We start from the raw sequence: 20,782 nt of genomic DNA on the forward strand, positions 1-20,782 counted from the left end.
TTGCAGCACCATCCCAGCCTGCTTGATAGCTTATGATGAACATGTATTTTATTGATGTATTTTAATGATTGTGTTTGGTTATTGTGATTTAGTTAGTGTTCACAATTTTAATATTTAAAATGTAAGTTGAACTCCCAATTGAAGTTGTTGCTGCCACTTCTACAATGCCTCGTCGAAGAACAGTAAAATATAAAATTAAAATAGGATGATATTTGTCGTATTCCAACGCCGGCACTGGCCAAAAGGTCACGTGGTTGCAAATGATCAAACACGGAAGTACAAAATTCGACAAACAAAAAGCTTAGCTAGGAAAAGAGAACATTTAGATCAATAAAAGCGCTGAACGAAAGGAAATATAGCTACTTCTTCAAGATTTATGCGAAAGAAAATACAACTAAATTATAGTAAATGTATTGCTAGATAGCAATGGATATCGGTATTAAGTTTATCTTCTGCACGGATAGCTAACGTTAACGGTACCTTTAGCTAGAAAAATAGATAGCCCGCTATTTTGAAACAAACTTGCTGATATAACTTACATTGTCAAGAGGCTAACTAGCTCTATGGTTTGTTAATTGTTACGATAATTATCCTTTCACCACGTTATTAATCTGCCAACGTTACCTTGCTAAATATTTTAAGGGGCTAGCCAAGTTAAGATAGTTGTAATGACTGCTGCAGTGTTTTTTGGTTGTGCTTTCATTGCGTTTGGGCCAGCGTTTTCCCTTTTTATTTTCACTATCGCCAAAGACCCATTGCGAGTCATCATTCTAATTGCAGGGTAAGCTATTATGTTGTTGACAACTTGTGGATTTGGTATTTAAAGTTTGTTTGACAAATAATAATAGACCTAGATCAGTGGTTCCAAACTGATAAAAATAAATAAAAGGAATTTCGAAATTGTGTAGTGCATTGATCAAGGGCCATTTGCTGTAGTAATTTGCGATAAGAATAATGGTCACCTAAATGTTTCCCTAATTATTAACCCTATAATTACATCCATAAGTACATAAACACTCTTTTGAAAAAAGTATGTTAAATTTGCCATGATACGTTTTTGGAAGCTAGTTAGTGAAATGTTCACTGGTGTGCTTCATTGCATCAACAATGGCAACTGTTTCTCTTTCTCTCTCCAGGGCCTTCTTCTGGCTGGTGTCCTTACTGCTGTCCTCTCTGGTGTGGTTCATAGCCACAAAGGCCACCAATGCCCAGGACCTGACCCTGCAGAAAGACTTGCTCATATTTGGATGCATGTTCTCGGTCATACTGCAGGAGGTGTTCCGCTTCGCGTACTACAGGCTGCTCAGGTCAGTACACACACACACACACACACATCTCATTCTCTTGCTGTCTTTATCATGCTGTCTCTCTGTCTGTCTCTCTGTCTGTCTCTCTCTCTCTCTCTGTCTGTCTCTGTCTGTGTGTGTGTGAACTAAAATAAAAACGGAAATATTTACTACACAACAAACACAAGGATAAAAAAAAAAAAAAAAAAAAACTGAACGACTAAAAAGCACCCTAAGGAAAGGTAAAGCTAAAAATGTGTGTTTTTAAGATCTCTTTTAAAAATGTCCACAGTTTCGGCCCCCCTTACGTTCTCTGGCAGGCTATTCCAGAGGCTGGGGGCATAGTAACTAAAGGCTGCCTCTCCATGCCTCTTGGTCCTAGGCTTTGGGATAATTAAAAGGCCAGTGCCAGAGGACGTGAGGGACCTACTGGGTACACAACTTAAAAGCATGTCTGACATGTATTGAGGTGCACAATCGTGGAATCTTAAATAATCTTAAAATTAATTCTAAAACTCACAGGCAACCAGTACAGAGACCTTAAAACCGGTGTAATGTGTGCTCTCCGTCTGGTCTTGGTCAGTACCCGTGCTGCTGCATTCTCTATGTTTAGCAGTTGACCAATGGCTTTCTTAGGTAGACCAGACAGGAGAGCATTACAGTAGTCAAGCCTGCTTGTAATAAAAGCATGGATGAGTCTCTCTGTATCAGCCTGAGAGAGAAAAGGCCACAACTTGGCAATGTTCCTCAGGTGGTAAAAAGCTATTTTGTTCACATTCCTAATGTGTGATTCGATATTGAGTTCAGAATCTATAGGTTTTTTTACCTGGTGTTTTTATCTTTATTGCCCGTTAATTCAAATGTGCGGACAGATTCTCTCTGTGCTTTGGCTCCAACAATAAGTACCTCGGTCTTGTCTTGATTCAGCTGCTCACTATAAGTCTGCTGCAGAGAGACGAGAGAGCATGAGCAAATTAGTTTTGATCCGACATGGAAATAAGTGTTGAAAACATGTTGGCTAGTTATTTAAAAAGATGGAGAACAAGCGATAGGATGAAAAATACTGGCATTTTGGTGCCGGTACAACCGAATAGCGCTAGCTAATGCTACCTACAGCAGCGTTAGCTACTTGGAGTCAAATATTGATATAATATCACCCCCCAAAATAATATTGTGATATGTAACAGTATAGATTTTTTGCCCCATCACTATGACTTAACAGGCCTGCCCAAGTATCAATGTCCCTAGTTAATGTACAACCAGGGGAGTATTCACTAGGAAGCAAACAGGCTGAAACAGGGAGGGACTTACTTGAATTTGTCCAATAAACACTTATTTTTGTTTTGCTACGCTTTGCGTGACCAGGGATGAGGAAGCTGTAGTGCATTATACATGTTAGCATCTTTGCCATTTTACAGCATCTAAAGTTATGGGTTTGTCATAAATCCTGTACAGTGTGACTTCTAAAGGGAGAATTCTCAGATTCAGTGTTGAACAGTCACATGTACAGGGTTGCAGGTGTGATTGCAGGGTAGTGTGAAAATCTTAGGCTTTGAGTTCCAACATGCAGGACTGAAGTATAAATCTGCAATGTTTTATCGGAGTTGGAGGCGAGGCGCCATACTTGGCCATCTCTGACTACAAAGTAAATACTAATCAGTACAAGTAGGCTACGTTGCTACTTTTTCAGAACACAAAAACACTGATATTTTGTGATAAAGTTTCCACTGTGTTATTGCTATTAACATCTTCTTTCCACTGTATCATCAGGAAGGCAAATGAAGGACTGGCAGCCATCAGTGAAGAAGACGGCCCACCCCTTTCAGTCCGAGAAATGGCCTATGGTATACCATCATCTTTACTTTACTTGTATTTTATTTAACATATTAATTACTTCATTAACTGATTTAAATATATGTGACAGATTGTGTATAGATACAGAGCTATCATCTTACCTTTTACTTGATTTAAGAACATATCCTCTTTATGTGGACAGTTCAGAGTTGTATTACCACTGTGGGCCAATCAGATATGATGTGGAAGCGCATGTAGCCTATCATTGTCCTCGGAATGTTAGGTGATATGAATTTGACTAATCCTCTGGCTGGTGCTCAACAGTGAGAGCACTGAACTAATCTGACCCTCTACTACTGTGCCTGTTGCCAGGTGAACCCAGGCAAAGCTTCATGACCATACTAAACTCAATTAAACCACAATATTAAGTATTTGTCCTTTCATTTCATGCACATAGGTGGTCCTCTGTAGCTCAATTGGTAGAGCATGGCGCTTGTAACGCCAGGGTAGTGGGTTCGATCCCTGGGACCACCCATACGTAAAAATTTATGCACACATGACTGTAAGTCGCTTTGGATAAAAGCGTCTGCTAAATGGCATATTATTATATTATTATCTGTGTGGTTCTTTAACTGAACAGCTAATATGGTTACTTTTAGGGCAGACTTTCTAAGGAAATGGCAATGGCCAGTATTTATGGACATGTACTTTGGCATTGAGGCATAAAGTGAGTCAGTGTAAGATTTTAAATGTCTCTTCTCTAATCAGATCTTTGTGTTGTTAGCACAATAAAACCTACCTAAGCCTGTATATGCCCTGTTGATGTGCAATCACTTTGAGACCTGCAAGACACCGCTGAGGTGAAATGTCAGTTGGAGCTTACTGTAGTGAACATTATTGTCGGTGTGGTTTTAGATATGATTTTAAGCATTTTAGTCATCAACATTGAGAATGTATTTATTTTTTCCAGAATAGGAAGATTTAATCCTGCAAGAAACTCTAAAAGCTCTAGATCGACAACTTGATGAAAATGTCATAAAAATAGTCAAATAATTTTAATTATATACTGCATGTCAAGTCATTGACTGTGATGTTGACTATGTAGGCCTAGCAGTTGACTGTGCTGATGTTGACTATGTAGGCCTAGTAGTTGACTGTAGTGATGTTGACTGTAGTGATGTTGACTGTAGTGATGTTGACTATGTAGGCCTAGCAGTTGACTGTGAGGATGTTGACTATGTAGGCCTAGCAGTTGACTGTTTGTCTATCTCTACAGTGTCTGGACTGGGCTTTGGCATCATGAGCGGAGCCTTCTCCATGATCAACACCCTCTCTGACTCTCTGGGCCCAGGGACAGTGGGCCTGTTTGGAGACTCTCAGTACTACTTCATCACCTCAGGTGTGTGTCTGTCCGTCTGTCAGGGTTCGCACAAGGTGCTTAAAGTACTTGTATTTGGCACACTGAAAAAGTACTGGAATACCTTCAAAATCAGACATTTTCTCAAGTTGGTACTTCAAATGTACTTTAATAAAAACGAGGAGAACAGAAAATGATCATATGTTAATATGAAAAATATTAGAAAAATGTATTGGTCTTACTGATTAATTTCCAGGCAGATTTCCGAGTTTTATTTCCTCACGTGTTTCGCACTCTGGTTGTCAGGCAAGCATGCTCATTCCACTTACACAGCCACTCAGCCAGGCAGGTACAGAACTTACTGATTAGGCGCCGGTAGCTAAAATACAAATGTAGATTCAATCTTGCATTTTGTGCGTATGGAAAGTTTCTGGGATAATTTATTTCAGCTCATGAAACATGGGACCAACACTTTACATGTTGCGTTTGATATTTTTGTTCAGTTTAGTTTACTCACCTTTTTTTATCACTGCGCCCGCGTTATTCCTAGCGCCCGCTCTAGCTCTAGCCTGGACAATTCGTCGGCCAGTCTGCACAGCGTGCTATCGACCCAGCGTGCTATCGACCCAGAGCTTATTGGACTTTCTGCCGGAATCACTGGACCCTAGCGCCGGATCATCACAACCAGCTAGCTAGCTGCAACCTGTTGTTGGCTGATTACCATTACCATTGCCCTATAGCAAGCACCAGTTAGCCTTGAGCTAGCCTCAGGCCCATCTCCCGGCTATCTACCTCTCTGTCAACCGGACGGGACCTCCTAGTGTTGACACTGAGCCCCGCCGATCCAACACGACTGGTTTGCCGACGAAATAGTCTGATGTGGTTTCAACAGGCTTCCCGTTGCGACGACCACGAAGATCCATCTGCCAGCCCCGGCCCGCTAGCACACGCAAACCACAACTGTGCTCCCTGCTAGCTGTGCTGAAGCACCAATTTGAACTGCTCTCGGACTCACATATTGCTGTTCACTGGACCTTATGATCACTCAGCTGCACAGCTGATGCCTGCTGGACTGTTCCTTTACATGGTACTCTGTCCTGTTTATTCTGTTTAGTCTTAGCCCAAACGTTATCGCTATTTCCAGTTGTGTCTTAGCTCTCTCTAATAACACATGTGACTGCTTTATGCCTCTCTCCCATGTCAATTATGCCTTGCCTATTGCTGTTTGGGTTAGTTCTCATTATACAATTTCAATGTAGAACCCCTAGTCCCTCTCAAACTGCCTCATATAGTTCCTTTGTTCCTCCCCCCATACACGCCGAGACCGGCTCAATCGATGCCTCCAATGACGCTATCTCTTTCATTGTTACCCAACGCTTAGGGTTACCTGAACTGTACTCATATCCTTCCATATCCTTTTCTGTACATAATGCCCTGAATCTTTTCTACAACGCCCGGAGAACTGCCCCCTTTATTCTATGTACCCAACGCACTAGAAGACCAGTTCTTAAAGCCTTTAGTCGTATCCTTATTCTAGTCCTCCTCTGTTCCTCTGGTGATGTAGAGGCTAACCCAGGCCCTGCAGCCCCCAGTATCACTCCTACTCCCCAGGAGCTATCATTTGTTGACTTCTGTAACCGTAAAAGTCTTGGTTTTCTGCACATAAATATCAGAAGCCTCCTTCCTAAGTTTGAGTTATTCACTGCGTTAGCACACTCCGCCAACCCTGATGTTCTAGCAGTGTCTGAATCCTGGCTTAGGAAGGCCACCAAAAATTCTGAAATTTCCATCCCCAACTATAACATTTTCCGTCTAGATAGAACTGCCAAAGGGGGTGGAGTTGCAATCTACTGTAGAGATAGCCTGCAGAGCTCCATCATACTATCCAGGTCTGTGCCCAAACAGTTTGAGCTTCTACTTCTAAAAATCCACCTTTCCAGAAATACATCTCTCACTGTTGCCGCTTGCTACAGACCCCCCTCAGCCCCCAGCTGTGCCCTGGACACCATATGTGAATTGATTGCCCCCCATCTATCCTCAGAGTTCGTACTGCTTGGTGACCTAAATTGGGATATGCTTAACACCCCGGCCATCATACAATCTAAACTAGATGCCCTCAATCTCACACAAATTATCAACGAACCTACCAGGTACAACCCTAAATCCGTAAACATGGGTACCCTCATAGATATCATCCTGACTAACTTACCCTCTAAATACACCTCCGCTGTCTTCAACCAGGATCTCAGCGATCACTGCCTTATTGCCTGCGTCCGTAACGGGTCCGCGGTCAAACGACCACCCCTCATCACTGTCAAACGCTCCCAAAAACACTTCAGCGAGCAGGCCTTCCTAATTGACCTGGCCCAGGTATCCTGGATGGATATAGATCTCATTCCGTCAGTAGAGGATGCCTGGTTGTTCTTTAAAAGTAATTTCCTCTCAATCTTAAATAGACATGCCCCATTCAAAAAATACAGAACTAAGAACAGATATAGCCCCTGGTTCTCCTCAGACTTGACTGCCCTTGACCAACACAAAAACATCCTGTGGCGTACTGCATTAGCATCAAATAGCCCCCGTGATATGCAACTTTTCAGGGAAGTTAGGAACCAATATACACAAGCAGTTAGGAAAGCAAAGGCTAACTTTTTCAAACAGAAATTTGCATCCTGTAGCACTAACTCCAAAAAGTTTTGGGACACTGTAAAGTCCATGGAAAATAAGAGCACTTCCTCCCAGCTGCCCACTGCACTGAGGCTAGGAAACACTATCACCACCGATAAATCTACAATAATCGAGAATTTCAACAAGCATTTTGCTACGGCTGGCCATGCTTTCCACCTGGCTACCACTACCCCGGCCACCAGCTCTGCACCCTCCGCTGCAACTTGCCCATGCCCCCCCCGCTTCTCCTTCACACAAATCCAGACAGCTGATGTTCTAAAAGAGCTGCAAAATCTGGACCCCTACAAATCATCTGGGCTAGACAATCTGGACCCTTTCTTTCTAAAACTAGCCGCCGAAATTGTCGCAACCCCTATTACTAGCCTGTTCAACCTCTCTTTCGTAACGTCTGAGATCCCCAGAGATTGGAAAGCTGCCGCGGTCATCCCCCTCTTCAAAGGGGGTGACACTCTAGATCCAAACTGTTACAGACCCATATCCATCCTGCCCTTCAAAAGTTTTTGAAAGCCAAGTCAACAAACAGATCACCGACCATTTCGAATCCCACCGTACCTTCTCCGCTATGCAATCCGGTTTCCGAGCTGGTCATGGGTGCACTTCAGCCACGCTCAAGGTCCTAAATGATATTATAACCGCGATCGATAATAGACAGTACTGTGCAGCCGTTTTCATTGACCTGGCCAAGGCTTTCGACTCTGTCAACCACCGCATTCTTATTGGCAGACTAAATAGCCTTGGTTTCTCAAATGACTGCCTCGCCTGGTTCACCAACTACTTCTCAGATAGAGTTCAATGTGTCAAATCGGAGGGCCTGTTGTCTGGACCTATGGCAGTCTCTATGGGGGTGCCACAGGGTTCAATTCTTGGGCCAACTCTTTTCTCTGTGTATATCAATGACGTCGCTCTTGCTGCTGGTGACTCTCAGATCCACCTCTACGCAGACGACACCATTTTGTATACATCTGGCCCTTCATTGGACACTGTGTTAACAAACCTCCAAACGAGCTTCAATTCCATACAACACTCCTTCAGTAGCCTCCAACTGCTCTTAAACACTAGTAAAACTAAATGCATGCTCTTCAACCGAACGCTGCTAGCACCCGCCCACCCGACTAGAATCACTACTCTAGACGGGTCTGACCTAGAGTATGTGGACAACTACAAATATCTAGGTGTCTGGTTAGACTGTAAACTCTCCTTCCAGACTCACATTAAGAATCTCCAATCCAAAGTTAAATCTAGAATCGGTTTCCTATTTCGCAACAAAGCCTCCTTCACTCATGCTGCCAAACATGCCCTCGTAAAACTGACTATCCTACCGATCCTTGACTTCGGCGATGTCATTTACAAAATAGCCTCCAACACTCTACTCAGCAAATTGGATGTTGTCTATCACAGTGCCATCCGTTTTGTCTCCAAAGCCCCATATAATACCCACCACTGTGACCTGTACGCTCTTGTTGGCTGGTCCTCACTACATATTCGTCGCCAAACCCACTGGCTCCAGGCCATTTATAAATCACTGCTAGGCAAATCCCCGCCTTATCTTAGCTCATTGGTCACCATAGCAACACCCACCCGTAGTCTGCGCTCCAGCGGGTATATCTCACTGGTCATCCCCAAAGCCAACACCTCCTTTGGCCGCAATTCCTTCCAGTTCTCTGCTGCCAATGACTGGAACAAATTGCAAAAATCTCTGAAGCTGGAGACACTTATCTCCCTCACTAACTTTAAGCATCAGTTGTCAGAGCACCTTACCGATCACTGCACCTGTACACAGCCCATCTGAAATTAGCCCGCCCAACTACCTCATCCCTATATTGTTATTTATTTTGCTCATTTGTACCCCAGTATCTCTATTTGCACATCATCTCTTGCACATCATTCCAGTGTTAATACTAAATTGTAATTATTTTGCACTATAGCCTATTTTATTGCCTTACCTCCATAACTTGCTAAATTTGCACACTGTATATTATATGTATTTTTGACTTTGTTTTGTTTTACCCCATATGTAACTCTGTGTTGTTGTTTTTATCGCACTGCTTTGCTTTATCTTGGCCAGGTCGCAGTTGTAAATGAGAACTTGTTCTCAACTGGTTTACCTGGTTAAATAAAGGTGAAATAAAAAATAAAATAAATAAATTCCGCTTTATCAAGCGTCAGCCGTGCTCCTGCCATTCTGGTGGCCGTTCATGTGCAGTTTTCCTCACACAGCCCACCCGCCCTTCTCCCGACCGGCGACACAAAAGCTGCCAGTCGTAGCTATTAAGCAGTAAATTCCCAAATGCCCAATAAAAAATACAATACAGTCATTAATTGGAATTGTGTAGTAATGCGAATAGGAAATGTGTGTTCACCAGTAGGCATGTCCCAAAACTCTGCTCATCACTACTCAAATTACACCATCAGTACTGACTTACTACTCATCTGTGTAGTAAATAAGTAGTGAAACACGTATTATTGAGTAGAACTTAAAGGTACATTTTCTTAATATATTTTTTTATGCAGTTGTGGTGTGATACACTGCTTTCTGGTGGTGACTAGAAGCAATTGCTTAATAGAAACTATTACAAATTGATGGTCCTTGAAAATAAATATTAGTGCTTGGAAAAAGTACTTGGAGTCCTTGAATTTGACTTGCCACTGTCTGTACGATCACTGGTCTGTCTGTGGCAGCCTTTATATTCCTGTGGAAGTCACTCATAATCTATCTACTTGCTGTATACTGTCCACACCCAAACCTTGTATTACTTTGCAATCAATGTGTGCTTTTAATAAATAGACAAGTATAGAATAACTTTTGAACATTTGAAATATTGCACTTGTAACTGTATCAGTGTGTGTGTGTGTGTGGTGACGTCTCTTTGACCTTTGCCCCCCTGTAGCCCTGATGACCCTGGCGCTGACGCTGCTCCACACCTTCTGGGGCGTGGTGTTCTTTGAGGGCTGTGAGAGGAAGAGATGGTGGGTGATCGCTGTGGTGCTCTGTCTCCACCTGATGGTCACCAGCCTGGTGAGTGTACACACACACACACACACACACACACACACACACACACGGTTGTTTTTTTAGCACAAAAAAAAACGATGCGTGCGCAACTATGGGGCAAAACAGACTAGGTTGCCTTAGATTGTTGACAACATGTAAACTATATTTGGTCTCCAAACAAATACATTTTCTCAATGAGCACTTGTTCTCTCAAATACATTGTTACAGTTGTTGGTTAGCTAGCTAGCGAATTTGAGCCATATTAGCATCGACGTGAAATCAGTCAAAACAACTCAAAACATGGTATCAAGAACAAGATACAACTAGCTGAAACGAGCCACCTACGATTCCCCACATGGCAGCTTCTTGTCATTATTGCTAGCGATCTGACCGTTCAGAATCATAACAAGCCAAGGCTTCCAGCCCCATCGACGCGCCGCACGTCATTTTCGTGAAGTTGTCAGACAACCCGTCTATAGACGCGCCCACACCCATGCCATCATGACAGAGTTGCACTAGCATGAATCAGTCACAGGAGGGAGTTGTTAGCTTATATTTAACAACTCTATACCTGACTGTATTGTCCATTTTGAAGCGATTATATAAAAATACAACTGAAGACGAAATGAGTTAAAGTTATGATGTTTGTCTTTATTAATTTCAGAATTTGTTGAATGGGTTCCTCATGAATCCTAAATCTGTTTGTAGTCAACATCTTTATATGATTAATTAGACCGTTAACCTTGTCACCGCTCACTGCCAATTCATATTTCTAGAGGTTGACACTACATTTTAGATGACTCGTCAAATTTAAACTGGGGCCCATGTTGTAGATGAGCAATCTCCAGTCTCACAAAAAAAAACCCAGCACTGTATTCTGTCCATAGGGTCACAGAAAGACGGTAACTCATTATATACATGCTGCTTACTTTGTTGCGTTTCATGGCTGTATGGAAGGCACTGTATGCGTCCCAAATGGCACCCTATTCCCTATATAGTGCACTACTTTTTTACAAGGGCCCTGGTCAAAAGTAGTGCACTATATAGGTAGGGAACAGAGTGCCATTTGGGACGTAGACACTTCGTGTTGGGCAATGGGGGGGGGCCCCTTCTCCTTGACCAGAGAACCTGAGCCTGGACATCTTTCCAGGACACTGCACAGGAATGTTCTGTTCTCCCTCCTATAAGGGATTCTACTCATCCAGGGGGAAGTTTTCCAGATTTAGGATCCGCTTCCCCTCCCCCCAATCCTAACCATTAGTGGCGAAACTGACCCAAGATATCAGCGTCTAGGGGCAACTTCACCCTTCACTGATTCTACTGCAGGCACCGAAGGCTGTCGTTTACCAAGGGTTACAGAGCTCATTATATTAATGCTGCTACTAGCTAATGTGATGAATGTGCTCTGGGGCTCCAATCAAAATGGTTTTCATGTCATGCTTAGTACACTTGTTGGCAGACACACTTGTAATTGCGTCAGAATAATTATAAAATAAGTCCCTGGCGTGCTATGTGGGAAATATTACAGTCCAGGCCATTTGACCACGTCAAAGACAGAAAAATGGTTAATGAATAACTTCTGAATAAATTGTGACTTATGATTCTGTTTTATCATCCTGAGTGTGGCGTCTGCGTTCATAAAATATGCATGAATATTTGTTTTTCTTAAAAAGCAGTACATTTAGCTTTTTATTAATAATTTCCCACAATATGTGTATAACCTCTGCTCATACTAGACATGCGTTTGGTGCTTAGCTAATAATCTGGGTCATGCTCAGTAGGGAGAAAACGTTTTTAAAACCTAGTGAACTCTCAAATACGAACAGGTTTTAATTTGACATTGCAAAAAAGTTTTGCTACAGTGTTCCGTAGTGAACACAGCCCTGATTTCTTGAATCTGGTGTCTCTGGTTTTCATGATATCTCTCTTTTCTCGGTGCCAGTCTCTGTTGAACCCGTTCTACGTGGGCAGCGTTCCCCCGGTCTACGCCATCATGCTGCTGATGGCTGTCTGGGCCTTCTTCTCCTCTGGTGGCTCCCTGCACAACATCACTCTTCTCTGGACGTGTAAGACCCGCCTCAAGCCTATCTGATACAGCAGCTGTACTAAGCCCTGGGTCCTGTTCATTAGGCACCAAACAGAAGAACACTTCCTGAAACAGGGAGGGACTACCTTAAGTTGTCCGATAAGAAACCCCTCATTTTTTTTTGTTTTTGGTTGCAATATGTTTTGTAGCGGTGTGCCCAAATGAACACGGCTCTGTGGTTACCGGTCTGAAGGCCCACTTTGTTTGCTGAATGTCACTCCAGTGGAGCATTGGTAGAGGATATGTAGCTAAACAGATTATTTCCATCTCCTCTCTGCTGCTGCTCCTCCCCAGGTCATTGTTCTCAGTCAACTTGCCTTGTAAAATAAGGGTTCATTAAAATGATAAATGAACCACCTGGCTGAAATAAACAATGAAACCATTGAGGTTATGTTCATGTGGACTGGCACTCTTCTTGTAATTAGAATGTACCTCTATTGGTTCATAAAAGTGGGCCTGACGACACCGCTGTTATATATGCATAATACTTACTTAATACCCTTTCTACTGAATTGAGTGTCCACTATCACCATGGTAATATTTGACAGATGGGTGATTGGTGCAGTCTATGAACTATGTTAGCTATAAAGTTTGACCTTTACTAAGTAGAGCTATAAAGTTGAACCTTTAAGTAGAGCTATAAAGTTTTACCTTTACTAAGTAGAGCTATAAAGTTTAACCTTTACTAAGTAGAGCTATAAAGTTTTACCTTTACTAAGTAGAGCTATAAAGTTTAACCTTTACTAAGTAGAGCTATAAAGTTGGACCTTTTTACTAAGTAGAGCTATAAAGTTTAACCTTTTTACTAAGTAGAGCTATAAAGTTGAACCTTTAAGGAGAGCTATAAAGTTGGACCTTTAAGGAGAGCTATAAAGTTGGACCTTTAAGGAGAGCTATAAAGTTGGACCTTTAAGGAGAGCTATAAAGTTGAACCTTTTTACTAAGTAGAGTTATAAAGGTGGACCTTTACTAAGTAGAGCTATAAAGTTGGACCTTTAAGGAGAGCTATAAAGTTGGACCTTTACTAAGTAGAGCTATAAAGTTGAACCTTTTTACTAAGTAGAGCTATAAAGTTGGACCTTTACTAAGTAGAGCTCTAAAGTTTGACCTTTACTAAGTAGAGCTCTAAAGTTTGACCTTTACTAAGTAGAGCTCTAAAGTTTGACCTTTACTAAGTAGAGCTCTAAAGTTTGACCTTTACTAAGTAGAGCTCTAAAGTTGAACCTGTTTACTAAGTAGAGCTCTAAAGTTGGACCTTTTTACTAAGTAGAGCTAGAAAGTTTGACCTTTACTAAGTAGAGCTATAAAGTTTGACCTTTACTAAGTTTAGCTATAAAGTTTGACCTTTACTAAGTAGAGCTATAAAGTTTGACCTTTTTACTAAGTAGAGCTATAAAGTTGGACCTTTACTAAGTAGAGCTATAAAGTTGGACCTTTTATTAAGGAGAGCTATAAAGTTGAACATTTTACCAAGTTGAACCGACGCACCAAACTGGAGTGAGGTGGTTACTGTGAGAGATCCTCTCTCAACTGGTCAGGAGCACATCAAATCCTGAAAAATTTGGTCACAAGTTTGGCCGTGGTCGGTCACTCATTGTATAGTCAGGTGGCGTTAAGACAACATGTTAATGTGTTAGTCTGTGACCCACCAGTCACCAAACATACCAAGCTTGTGATTTACTACCTAACCAGCATAACTGGATCAGGTCAATGTCATCTTAATTAGAAAGTACTTCTTGACCCCCAACCATACTGAGAGTTTTTTCTTTTGTCTGTCTGTTTTGCAGGTAGGAAAAGTAATACGGAGACCTCGTCATAATTCACATTCCATGTTGATTTCTCAGAGGTCAAAGGGCAATAGGAGCTTCTATCGCTGCAGTGCTGTGTACAAACCCAAGCAGCCAATCAAGAGATTACACCGTCTCCACATCTCCACATAATACGGATGGGCTGAATCGGAGCCCAGAAACCAGCACTCCACTGACCTATGGAGCTGACCAAGGGAAATCCTTCATACTGCATATAGCCTGAATGACACTAGTCTACACACACTTAGGCACGTGTAAGATCTTTTCAATGCAAGGAAACAACCGTTTTATTTTTTGTAACGTTTTTCATCTCTTTGCTGATTTTTGATTTTGTGTGGACTTTCAATCGATTCTCTCCCTCGCATCAAGTATTGATCTTTGGTTTACTGAATTATGATTTTGATATATCAAAAAAAAACTCATGACTCACCATGTAAAAAAAGTAATGTAATCAATGGACAATGTTAACTTTTTTTTTTATTTGAGCTATGACAGTCTATTACAAATCAGTCTGACAGTATTTCAATCTGAAGACCATGTGGTTTGAAGTGACTGAAATGTATTAGGAAATTCGGAAGATCATCAGGCAATTATGTATGATCTTCTGTGTAGAAAAGAACCTTGTTGTTGATCATCAGTCTGATTTAGTGCCTGGTCTTGTCCCCTCGGTTCTAATGGCTTGTGGGCATAGGGAAACCGTACGTGTACCTAAGAGCCTTATCGTTCAGTGATGGGGTTATAAGATTTTGTAGTTTAAACCATTCAAAAGATGGAGCCACATTTGTAGGAAGGAAACGGACTTAACCATGGTTCTATGAACCAAGCGCCCCTAGTTTGGGAAACCCTGCTATACACACACATACAAAGGTATGCAACTTCACTATATTATGCATTATCTGCCCTGGCAAGACAGATGTAGGACACATGTACACATCACATGAGGCTGGTGGTACCTTAATTGGGGAGGACGGGCTCGTGGTAATGGCTGGAGCGGAATCAGTGGAATGTTATCAAATACATCAAACACATGGTTTGATGCCATTCCATTTGCTCCATTCCAGCCATTTATTATGAGCTGTCCTCCCCTCAGCAGCCTCCACTGGTACACATTATGTAAGGTATTTAATGTTTTCTTATGCAAATAGCTGATAATGTTCTTGTCATTTGGCGGACGACCTTGATCCACCAAATACAGGTGAAAAAAAAAAAAGAATAGTATTCACTAGACACTAGACGGAAGGAAAAGTGGCGGGACTACCTGAACCAATAAGAGACTCGTTTTCATTCCAAAATGTTTTGCTACGGTGTGCACTAATGAATATGACCGTGCTCTAATAGTATTATGATTGGTCAGTCACTAAATGGTGGCCTTTTTCCAACCTTGACTGAGTGGTTATAGAGTAAAGATTATTACTACCATCGGCAGCAATACCTCAGCAGAGTTTTGTATCTTTTTTTTTTTAAACCTCTGGGTCCTCACAAAGCGTCTCAGAGTAGGACTTCTGCTGATCTAGGATCCGTTTTGTATTTTGGATCATAATGAATAGGATTATATGGATAGGGAAGACCTGATCCCAGATCAGAACCATACAGGCCCTGGTGGCTGACATGCAGCGTTTACCGTGAATACGATCTCGGCGAACGCAGGAACGTTGCCTTTTAAAGGCTGTGTTGTCTACAACCCTGCGATTTGTTTGAATCGTGGATGTTGTATACAAGTGTATATTTACCCTTTTTGTATTTCACCACAAAAGCTGCTTGGCCAAGTGTCTTGGACGATGCGTGTTAAGATGACTGCTTGTTGGATACAGCGTTTTATAAACTGTGTGGTTAGACCCCTGAATTCTGATTGGCTGACAGCCGTGGTATCTCAGACCGGGTATGACAAAACATTTATTTGTACTGCGCTAATTACGTTGGTAACCAGTATATAATAGCAATAAGGCACCTCGGGGCGTTTGTGGTATATGGCCTCCTCGTTGCGTCGTGCCTAAGAACAGCCCTTAGCCATGGTACATTGGTCATATACCACACCCCCTCGTGCATTATTGCTTAAAAAATAGCCTTTCCACACTATTGTGCTGGCCAGCTCTGGTATTTTCTTTTCACACTGACTGGCCTTTCAAGCACAGTTCCAGCCACTAAGATCGGTTTAGTGTGAAAGGGCATTAGTCTCGATGTTCCCATTTTGAATGGATGAAGTTAGTTAGGATCCCCATTGGCGAGTTACTCCATTAAACCCATCATTTCACCATCTTTCCTAATGAAAGACTTGAGATTTGCTCAGCTCACCCCAATGCATTCAAGTCTCTGCAGTTTAACTATTGATGAACGGCAGGGTTTTCTAATAATATATCATTTAAAAAACTATTGATGAACGGCAGGGTTTTCTGATATCATACAGCCAGTTCAATGCAGGTCCTCTCCATTGGTTTCATTATTATTATTATTATTATTATTTTTGATGGCTTTGATTCTTGCTTTTTGCATACGTACCCATGTTGTGACACACAGTTGAAGTCAGAAGTTTCCATACACCTTAGCCAAAGACATTATGTCGATATAGGACTCGTTTAACTGTGGATATAGATACTTTTGTTTCCTCCAACATCTTCACAAGGTCCTTCGCTGTTCTGGGATTGATTTGCACTTTTCGCACCAAAGTACGTTCATCTCTAGGAAACAGAATGCATCTCCTTCCTGAGCGGTATGACGGCTGCGTAGTCCCATGGTGTTTATGCTTGCGTACTATTGTTTGTACAGATGAACGTGGTACCTTCAGGCGTTTGGAAATTGCTCCCAAGGATGAACCAGACTTGTGGAGGTCTACACATTTTTTCTGAGGTCTTGGCTGATTTCTTTTGATTTTCCCATGATGTCAAGCAAAGAGGCACTGAGTTTGAAGGTAGGCCTTGAAATACATCCACAGGTACACCTCCAATTGACTCAAATGATGTAAATTAGCCTATCAGAAGCTTCTAAAGCCATGACATAATTTTCTGGAATTTTCCAAGCTGTTTAAAGGCACAGTCAATTTAGTGTATGTAAACTTCTGACCCACTGGAATTGTGATGCAGTGAATTATAAGTGAAATAATCTGTAAACAATTGTTGGAAAACTTACTTGTCATGCACAAAGTAGATGTCCTAACCGACTTGCCAAAACTATAGTTTGTTAACAAGAAATGTGTGGCGTGGTTGAAAAACAAGTTTTAATGACCTAAGTGTATGGAAACTTCCGACTTCAACTGTAAGTGTGATTGGAGGGTGCTCTCTGAGTACTGGGGGGGGCAAAGGTTAATGGTTTGGTAGACTTGCTCTGTTCCAGGGTTTACCAGTCGAGCGATGGAGAGGTGCCAAGGTCTGCTTTGACGTAGTTTGGTTGGTGAGTCATTGTTTGGCCAGAAACCATTGCCAACCGCCAGGCACCAGCTCAACCGAGCCTGCAGTACAGCACAGTGCCGCTGGCCCCAGAAATGCAGTTTGTGTCCCAAACGGCACCCTGTTCCTATGTAGTGCACTACTTAGCTCTATGGAATAGGGTGACATTTGGGACATAAACGTAGTGTAAATCAAGAACCGTGTTCCTGGCTGCACTGAGAGAGGGCAGCGCTATCTCGCTGTGAAGTCACACTGAAGTGACCCCACACACACCAGCACTCACATTGTGGAAAAATCCCACTGACTCACTACTGCGGTACTGTAGGGCGATCCAGCACTCCCAAGATTGTGCATTTCTACAATGGTTTTTCAAAATCACTGACACATGGCATATGCCATCAAATCTTTTCCAATGAGTATGTTTTATTTGTGTTGTATACAGATGCAGTGTTACTACTCACCTCTGTATTGGAGTGTTAGTGGACCATGGGTGCCATCCCCGACAATTGGCAGGTCACACCGGGCGGATTGTCAGGAAATGGATTGCACCAAATGTCCCTAATTTCATGTTGTCATGATGTGATCCGCAAAACAAAGAATGAGGGAGAATTTTTGCCCGGTACCAAATGTCTCATCTTATTGTATCGTCCGAGTTGACTCAATTTCCAGATATCTGTATTTAACTTTGATTATGCTATATCATATTTGATTACTATCCATCTTTGCATGTGAATATCTCTCATCGTCGATGCTTATAGGGATTTTGATCAATAAATATGATCCTTTAATGATGTAGAGAATGTATAATTAAATCTGCCAAATGGGTATACATTCTGACATTTGCTTTTTTGTTGTTGTAATAAATAAAGATGTATTGTACAAAAACATTATGATATTGTGTAGTATTATCTGAGCTTTGTGTTGTGCATATAATTGACAGGACTCCATTCCACAATAGTAAATTCATTCTGTAGCCTAAGTATGGGCCGGTTTTCCAGACAGACCAAGGTTCAGTCTACTCCTGGACCCATATTCATGAAGGGCCCGATTCCGACCCAAGTTAAGCACGCGTAAATGGAACGTATCTCCCTTTATGCACTTTTCTCTCTATATATTCTGACCTTGAACTTAAGCATGAGAATAGCATGCTGTTCACCCGCTATTCGTTTTGAGTGGAGATCCAATAAATGGAGGTGGTATGTCCAGTGGCGGCTCCTGAAAAAATTATCAGGGGGGGCAATTTTTCTGATGATTTAGGTGACCTACACACATTTAAAAAAAGATATGTCCAGCAACAACATGAAGACAGGGGCAGCATATAAGTCAATACTGATATACACATTACTTGCTTCAAAAAGGCCTCATGGTTGAATTGGAAATATGTGCACCTGAGCATAATTCACAACAAGCAAGCAGGAGCTTTTGATAGAGGCTACTGAAAACATTGATGCAAGTTATTGGTAATAAGACATTTTTATAGACTTCCATATTCTGCCCTCTTGTATAGATTTGTGAAAATGAACAGTGATAGACATTTTGCCTGAAAACAGAATTTGAAAATAATTTCTAGAAAAGGTAAACACAGCTATCTGTATGGCTTTGTAAAAATGAACAACCATAGTCTGGCCAATTGTATAGATTTGTAAATATGATGATGTCTCCTTTCATGCATACATTTTCAAATAAAGCTCTGCTTTGAGAAAGATCGAATGATATTGTTTAATCTTACCTTATGGCCTGCACACTGCTTGTGAAGCTGTCGAGGGCACGTTTGATGAAGACAGCATCGATGTCCTTCTTCTGTAGCTTCTGGTACAGAATGTCGACGTGGGGCATGATTTTGTGAAAAAGCCCCAGGAAAAAAATAAAATCTTCTTGCTATCTATGTACCTCAGCACAAGCACCAGCTGTGTCTGTGTAGAAACGTCCGTGGTCTCGTCAGCTTGGATAGCTACGAAGTTCGCCGACTTCACCTCCTCCACAATATGTTCCCTCATGACCGCTAGCATACACTCCAGTAGCTCGTTTTGAATGGTCTTTGATGTGCCCTTGAAAACTTTAGCATTTTTAAGATGGTCATCAAACACCTCATCTAATTGTGCCACAAAGTTGACAAGTCCAAGAAAAATACCAGGGTTGGTGGAGCCCTCAGTTTCATCTTTGCCTCGCAAAGCTAACTCAAACACTCCGCAAAACTTCACACACTGGATTAGCCGGCTGAGGATGTGGCGGTTCTTGCTAACCTCATTGTTGTGGCGGCGGACAGCTAGCCTGTATCCCTCATCCAGTTGAGTGGCAATGTTCACTCTCCCCAAAGCAGACAATCTCAAACAGCTATCCATGTGGGTCTTTGACAGCTCATGTTTCTTAATCTTTTCTGAAAGATGGTGCATGTCCGTTACACCAGTCGCTGTCCAAGCGGTGCTGTCTGCCGTGCCGCCTTCAGGGTGAAAGAGTAAGCAGGGGTAGCAGAAGACTGCATTAGCTACATCGCAGCCTGCTAGCCAGGTTTTTCGTTCGTACCAATTTTTGGAAAATCCTCGGGTGTAGGACTTTCCCCCTTTAGTAGAAACCTGTTGAATTATTAAATTTGGTCTGGGAGGTCCTAATTGTTTCGTTGCCAATTTATCTTGATTTGTTCGCCGACAAAAATGAACTTCTTTCAAAGAGACAATCGAGTTGCACTGAACGCTAGCCATCTTCACAGTAGTACGTGAATTGATTGACGCTGCTACCCGCTCTTTTCTTAGTTATGTTCATGGTTATGTTACGTATGACGAAAGCACGTAAGTGCAAGCCCTCCCGGAACCCATAGAGATTGTATTGAAAGCTCTGATATTTGAAAAAAAAAAGATTTTACATGAGAGAGACTTCTGGGGCGATTTTCAACCTGACTGAAATCGCCCCAAAACGGGCGGGGCCATTTGAAGCACGATTTTAGCCTGATTGGACATTTAGTGGCAGATCAGACGTCTAGATTAGAACACTGAAAACTACTGTTGCCGTGATATAATTGATTAGAAAAAAAATCCCTTCCTTTTCCCGTTTGGCAGTGCGTCGCCCATATCGCCCTAATGAACACACCGCCCCTGGGTATGTCTACAGATACAGTTCCTTCGGAAAGTATTCAGACACCTTGACTTTTTCCACATTTTGTTACATTACAGCCTTATTCTAAAATGTATTAAAACGTTTTTTTCCCTCATCAATCAACACACAATACCCCATAATGACAAAGCAAAAACAGGTTTTTAGAAAGTTTTGCTAATTTATTAAAAATAAAAAACATTTACATAAATATTCAGACCCTTTACTCAATACTTTGTTGAAGCACCTTTGGCAGCGATTACAGCCTCAAGTCTTCTTGGGTATGACGCTACAAGCTTGGCAC

At 41.8% G+C, this 20,782-nt stretch overlaps 1 protein-coding gene across 1 annotated transcript; it reads left to right on the forward strand.

Annotated features, from left to right (window-relative positions):
- The first annotated feature begins 243 nt into the window (after nt 1-243).
- Nucleotides 244-15,846, forward strand: LOC311127399 (gamma-secretase subunit Aph-1b). The gene is made up of 7 exons (XM_084159251.1): nt 244-781; nt 1,137-1,307; nt 3,057-3,130; nt 4,357-4,479; nt 10,014-10,141; nt 12,060-12,183; nt 13,991-15,846. Exons 1-7 carry the CDS (start codon nt 669-671, stop codon nt 14,020-14,022), a joined length of 765 nt encoding a protein of 254 aa, XP_084015377.1. The 5' UTR covers nt 244-668; the 3' UTR covers nt 14,023-15,846.
- Nucleotides 15,847-20,782: the final 4,936 nt, after the last annotated feature.

The sequence above is a fragment of the Coregonus lavaretus genome (assembly GCF_964263955.1).
Source record: "Coregonus lavaretus genome assembly, chromosome: 4".
In the NCBI taxonomy this organism is placed as follows: Eukaryota; Metazoa; Chordata; class Actinopteri; order Salmoniformes; family Salmonidae; genus Coregonus; species Coregonus lavaretus.

Bases quoted from the DNA above. Each gene is read 5' to 3' on its own strand.
- LOC311127399 (XM_084159251.1), top strand. From the start codon at position 669: ATGACTGCTGCAGTGTTTTTTGGTTGTGCTTTCATTGCGTTTGGGCCA. The intron at 782-1,136 runs GTAAGCTATTAT...TTCTCTCTCCAG, and splicing joins GTCATCATTCTAATTGCAGG to GGCCTTCTTCTGGCTGGTGT. The intron at 12,184-13,990 runs GTAAGACCCGCC...TCTGTTTTGCAG, and splicing joins CATCACTCTTCTCTGGACGT to GTAGGAAAAGTAATACGGAG.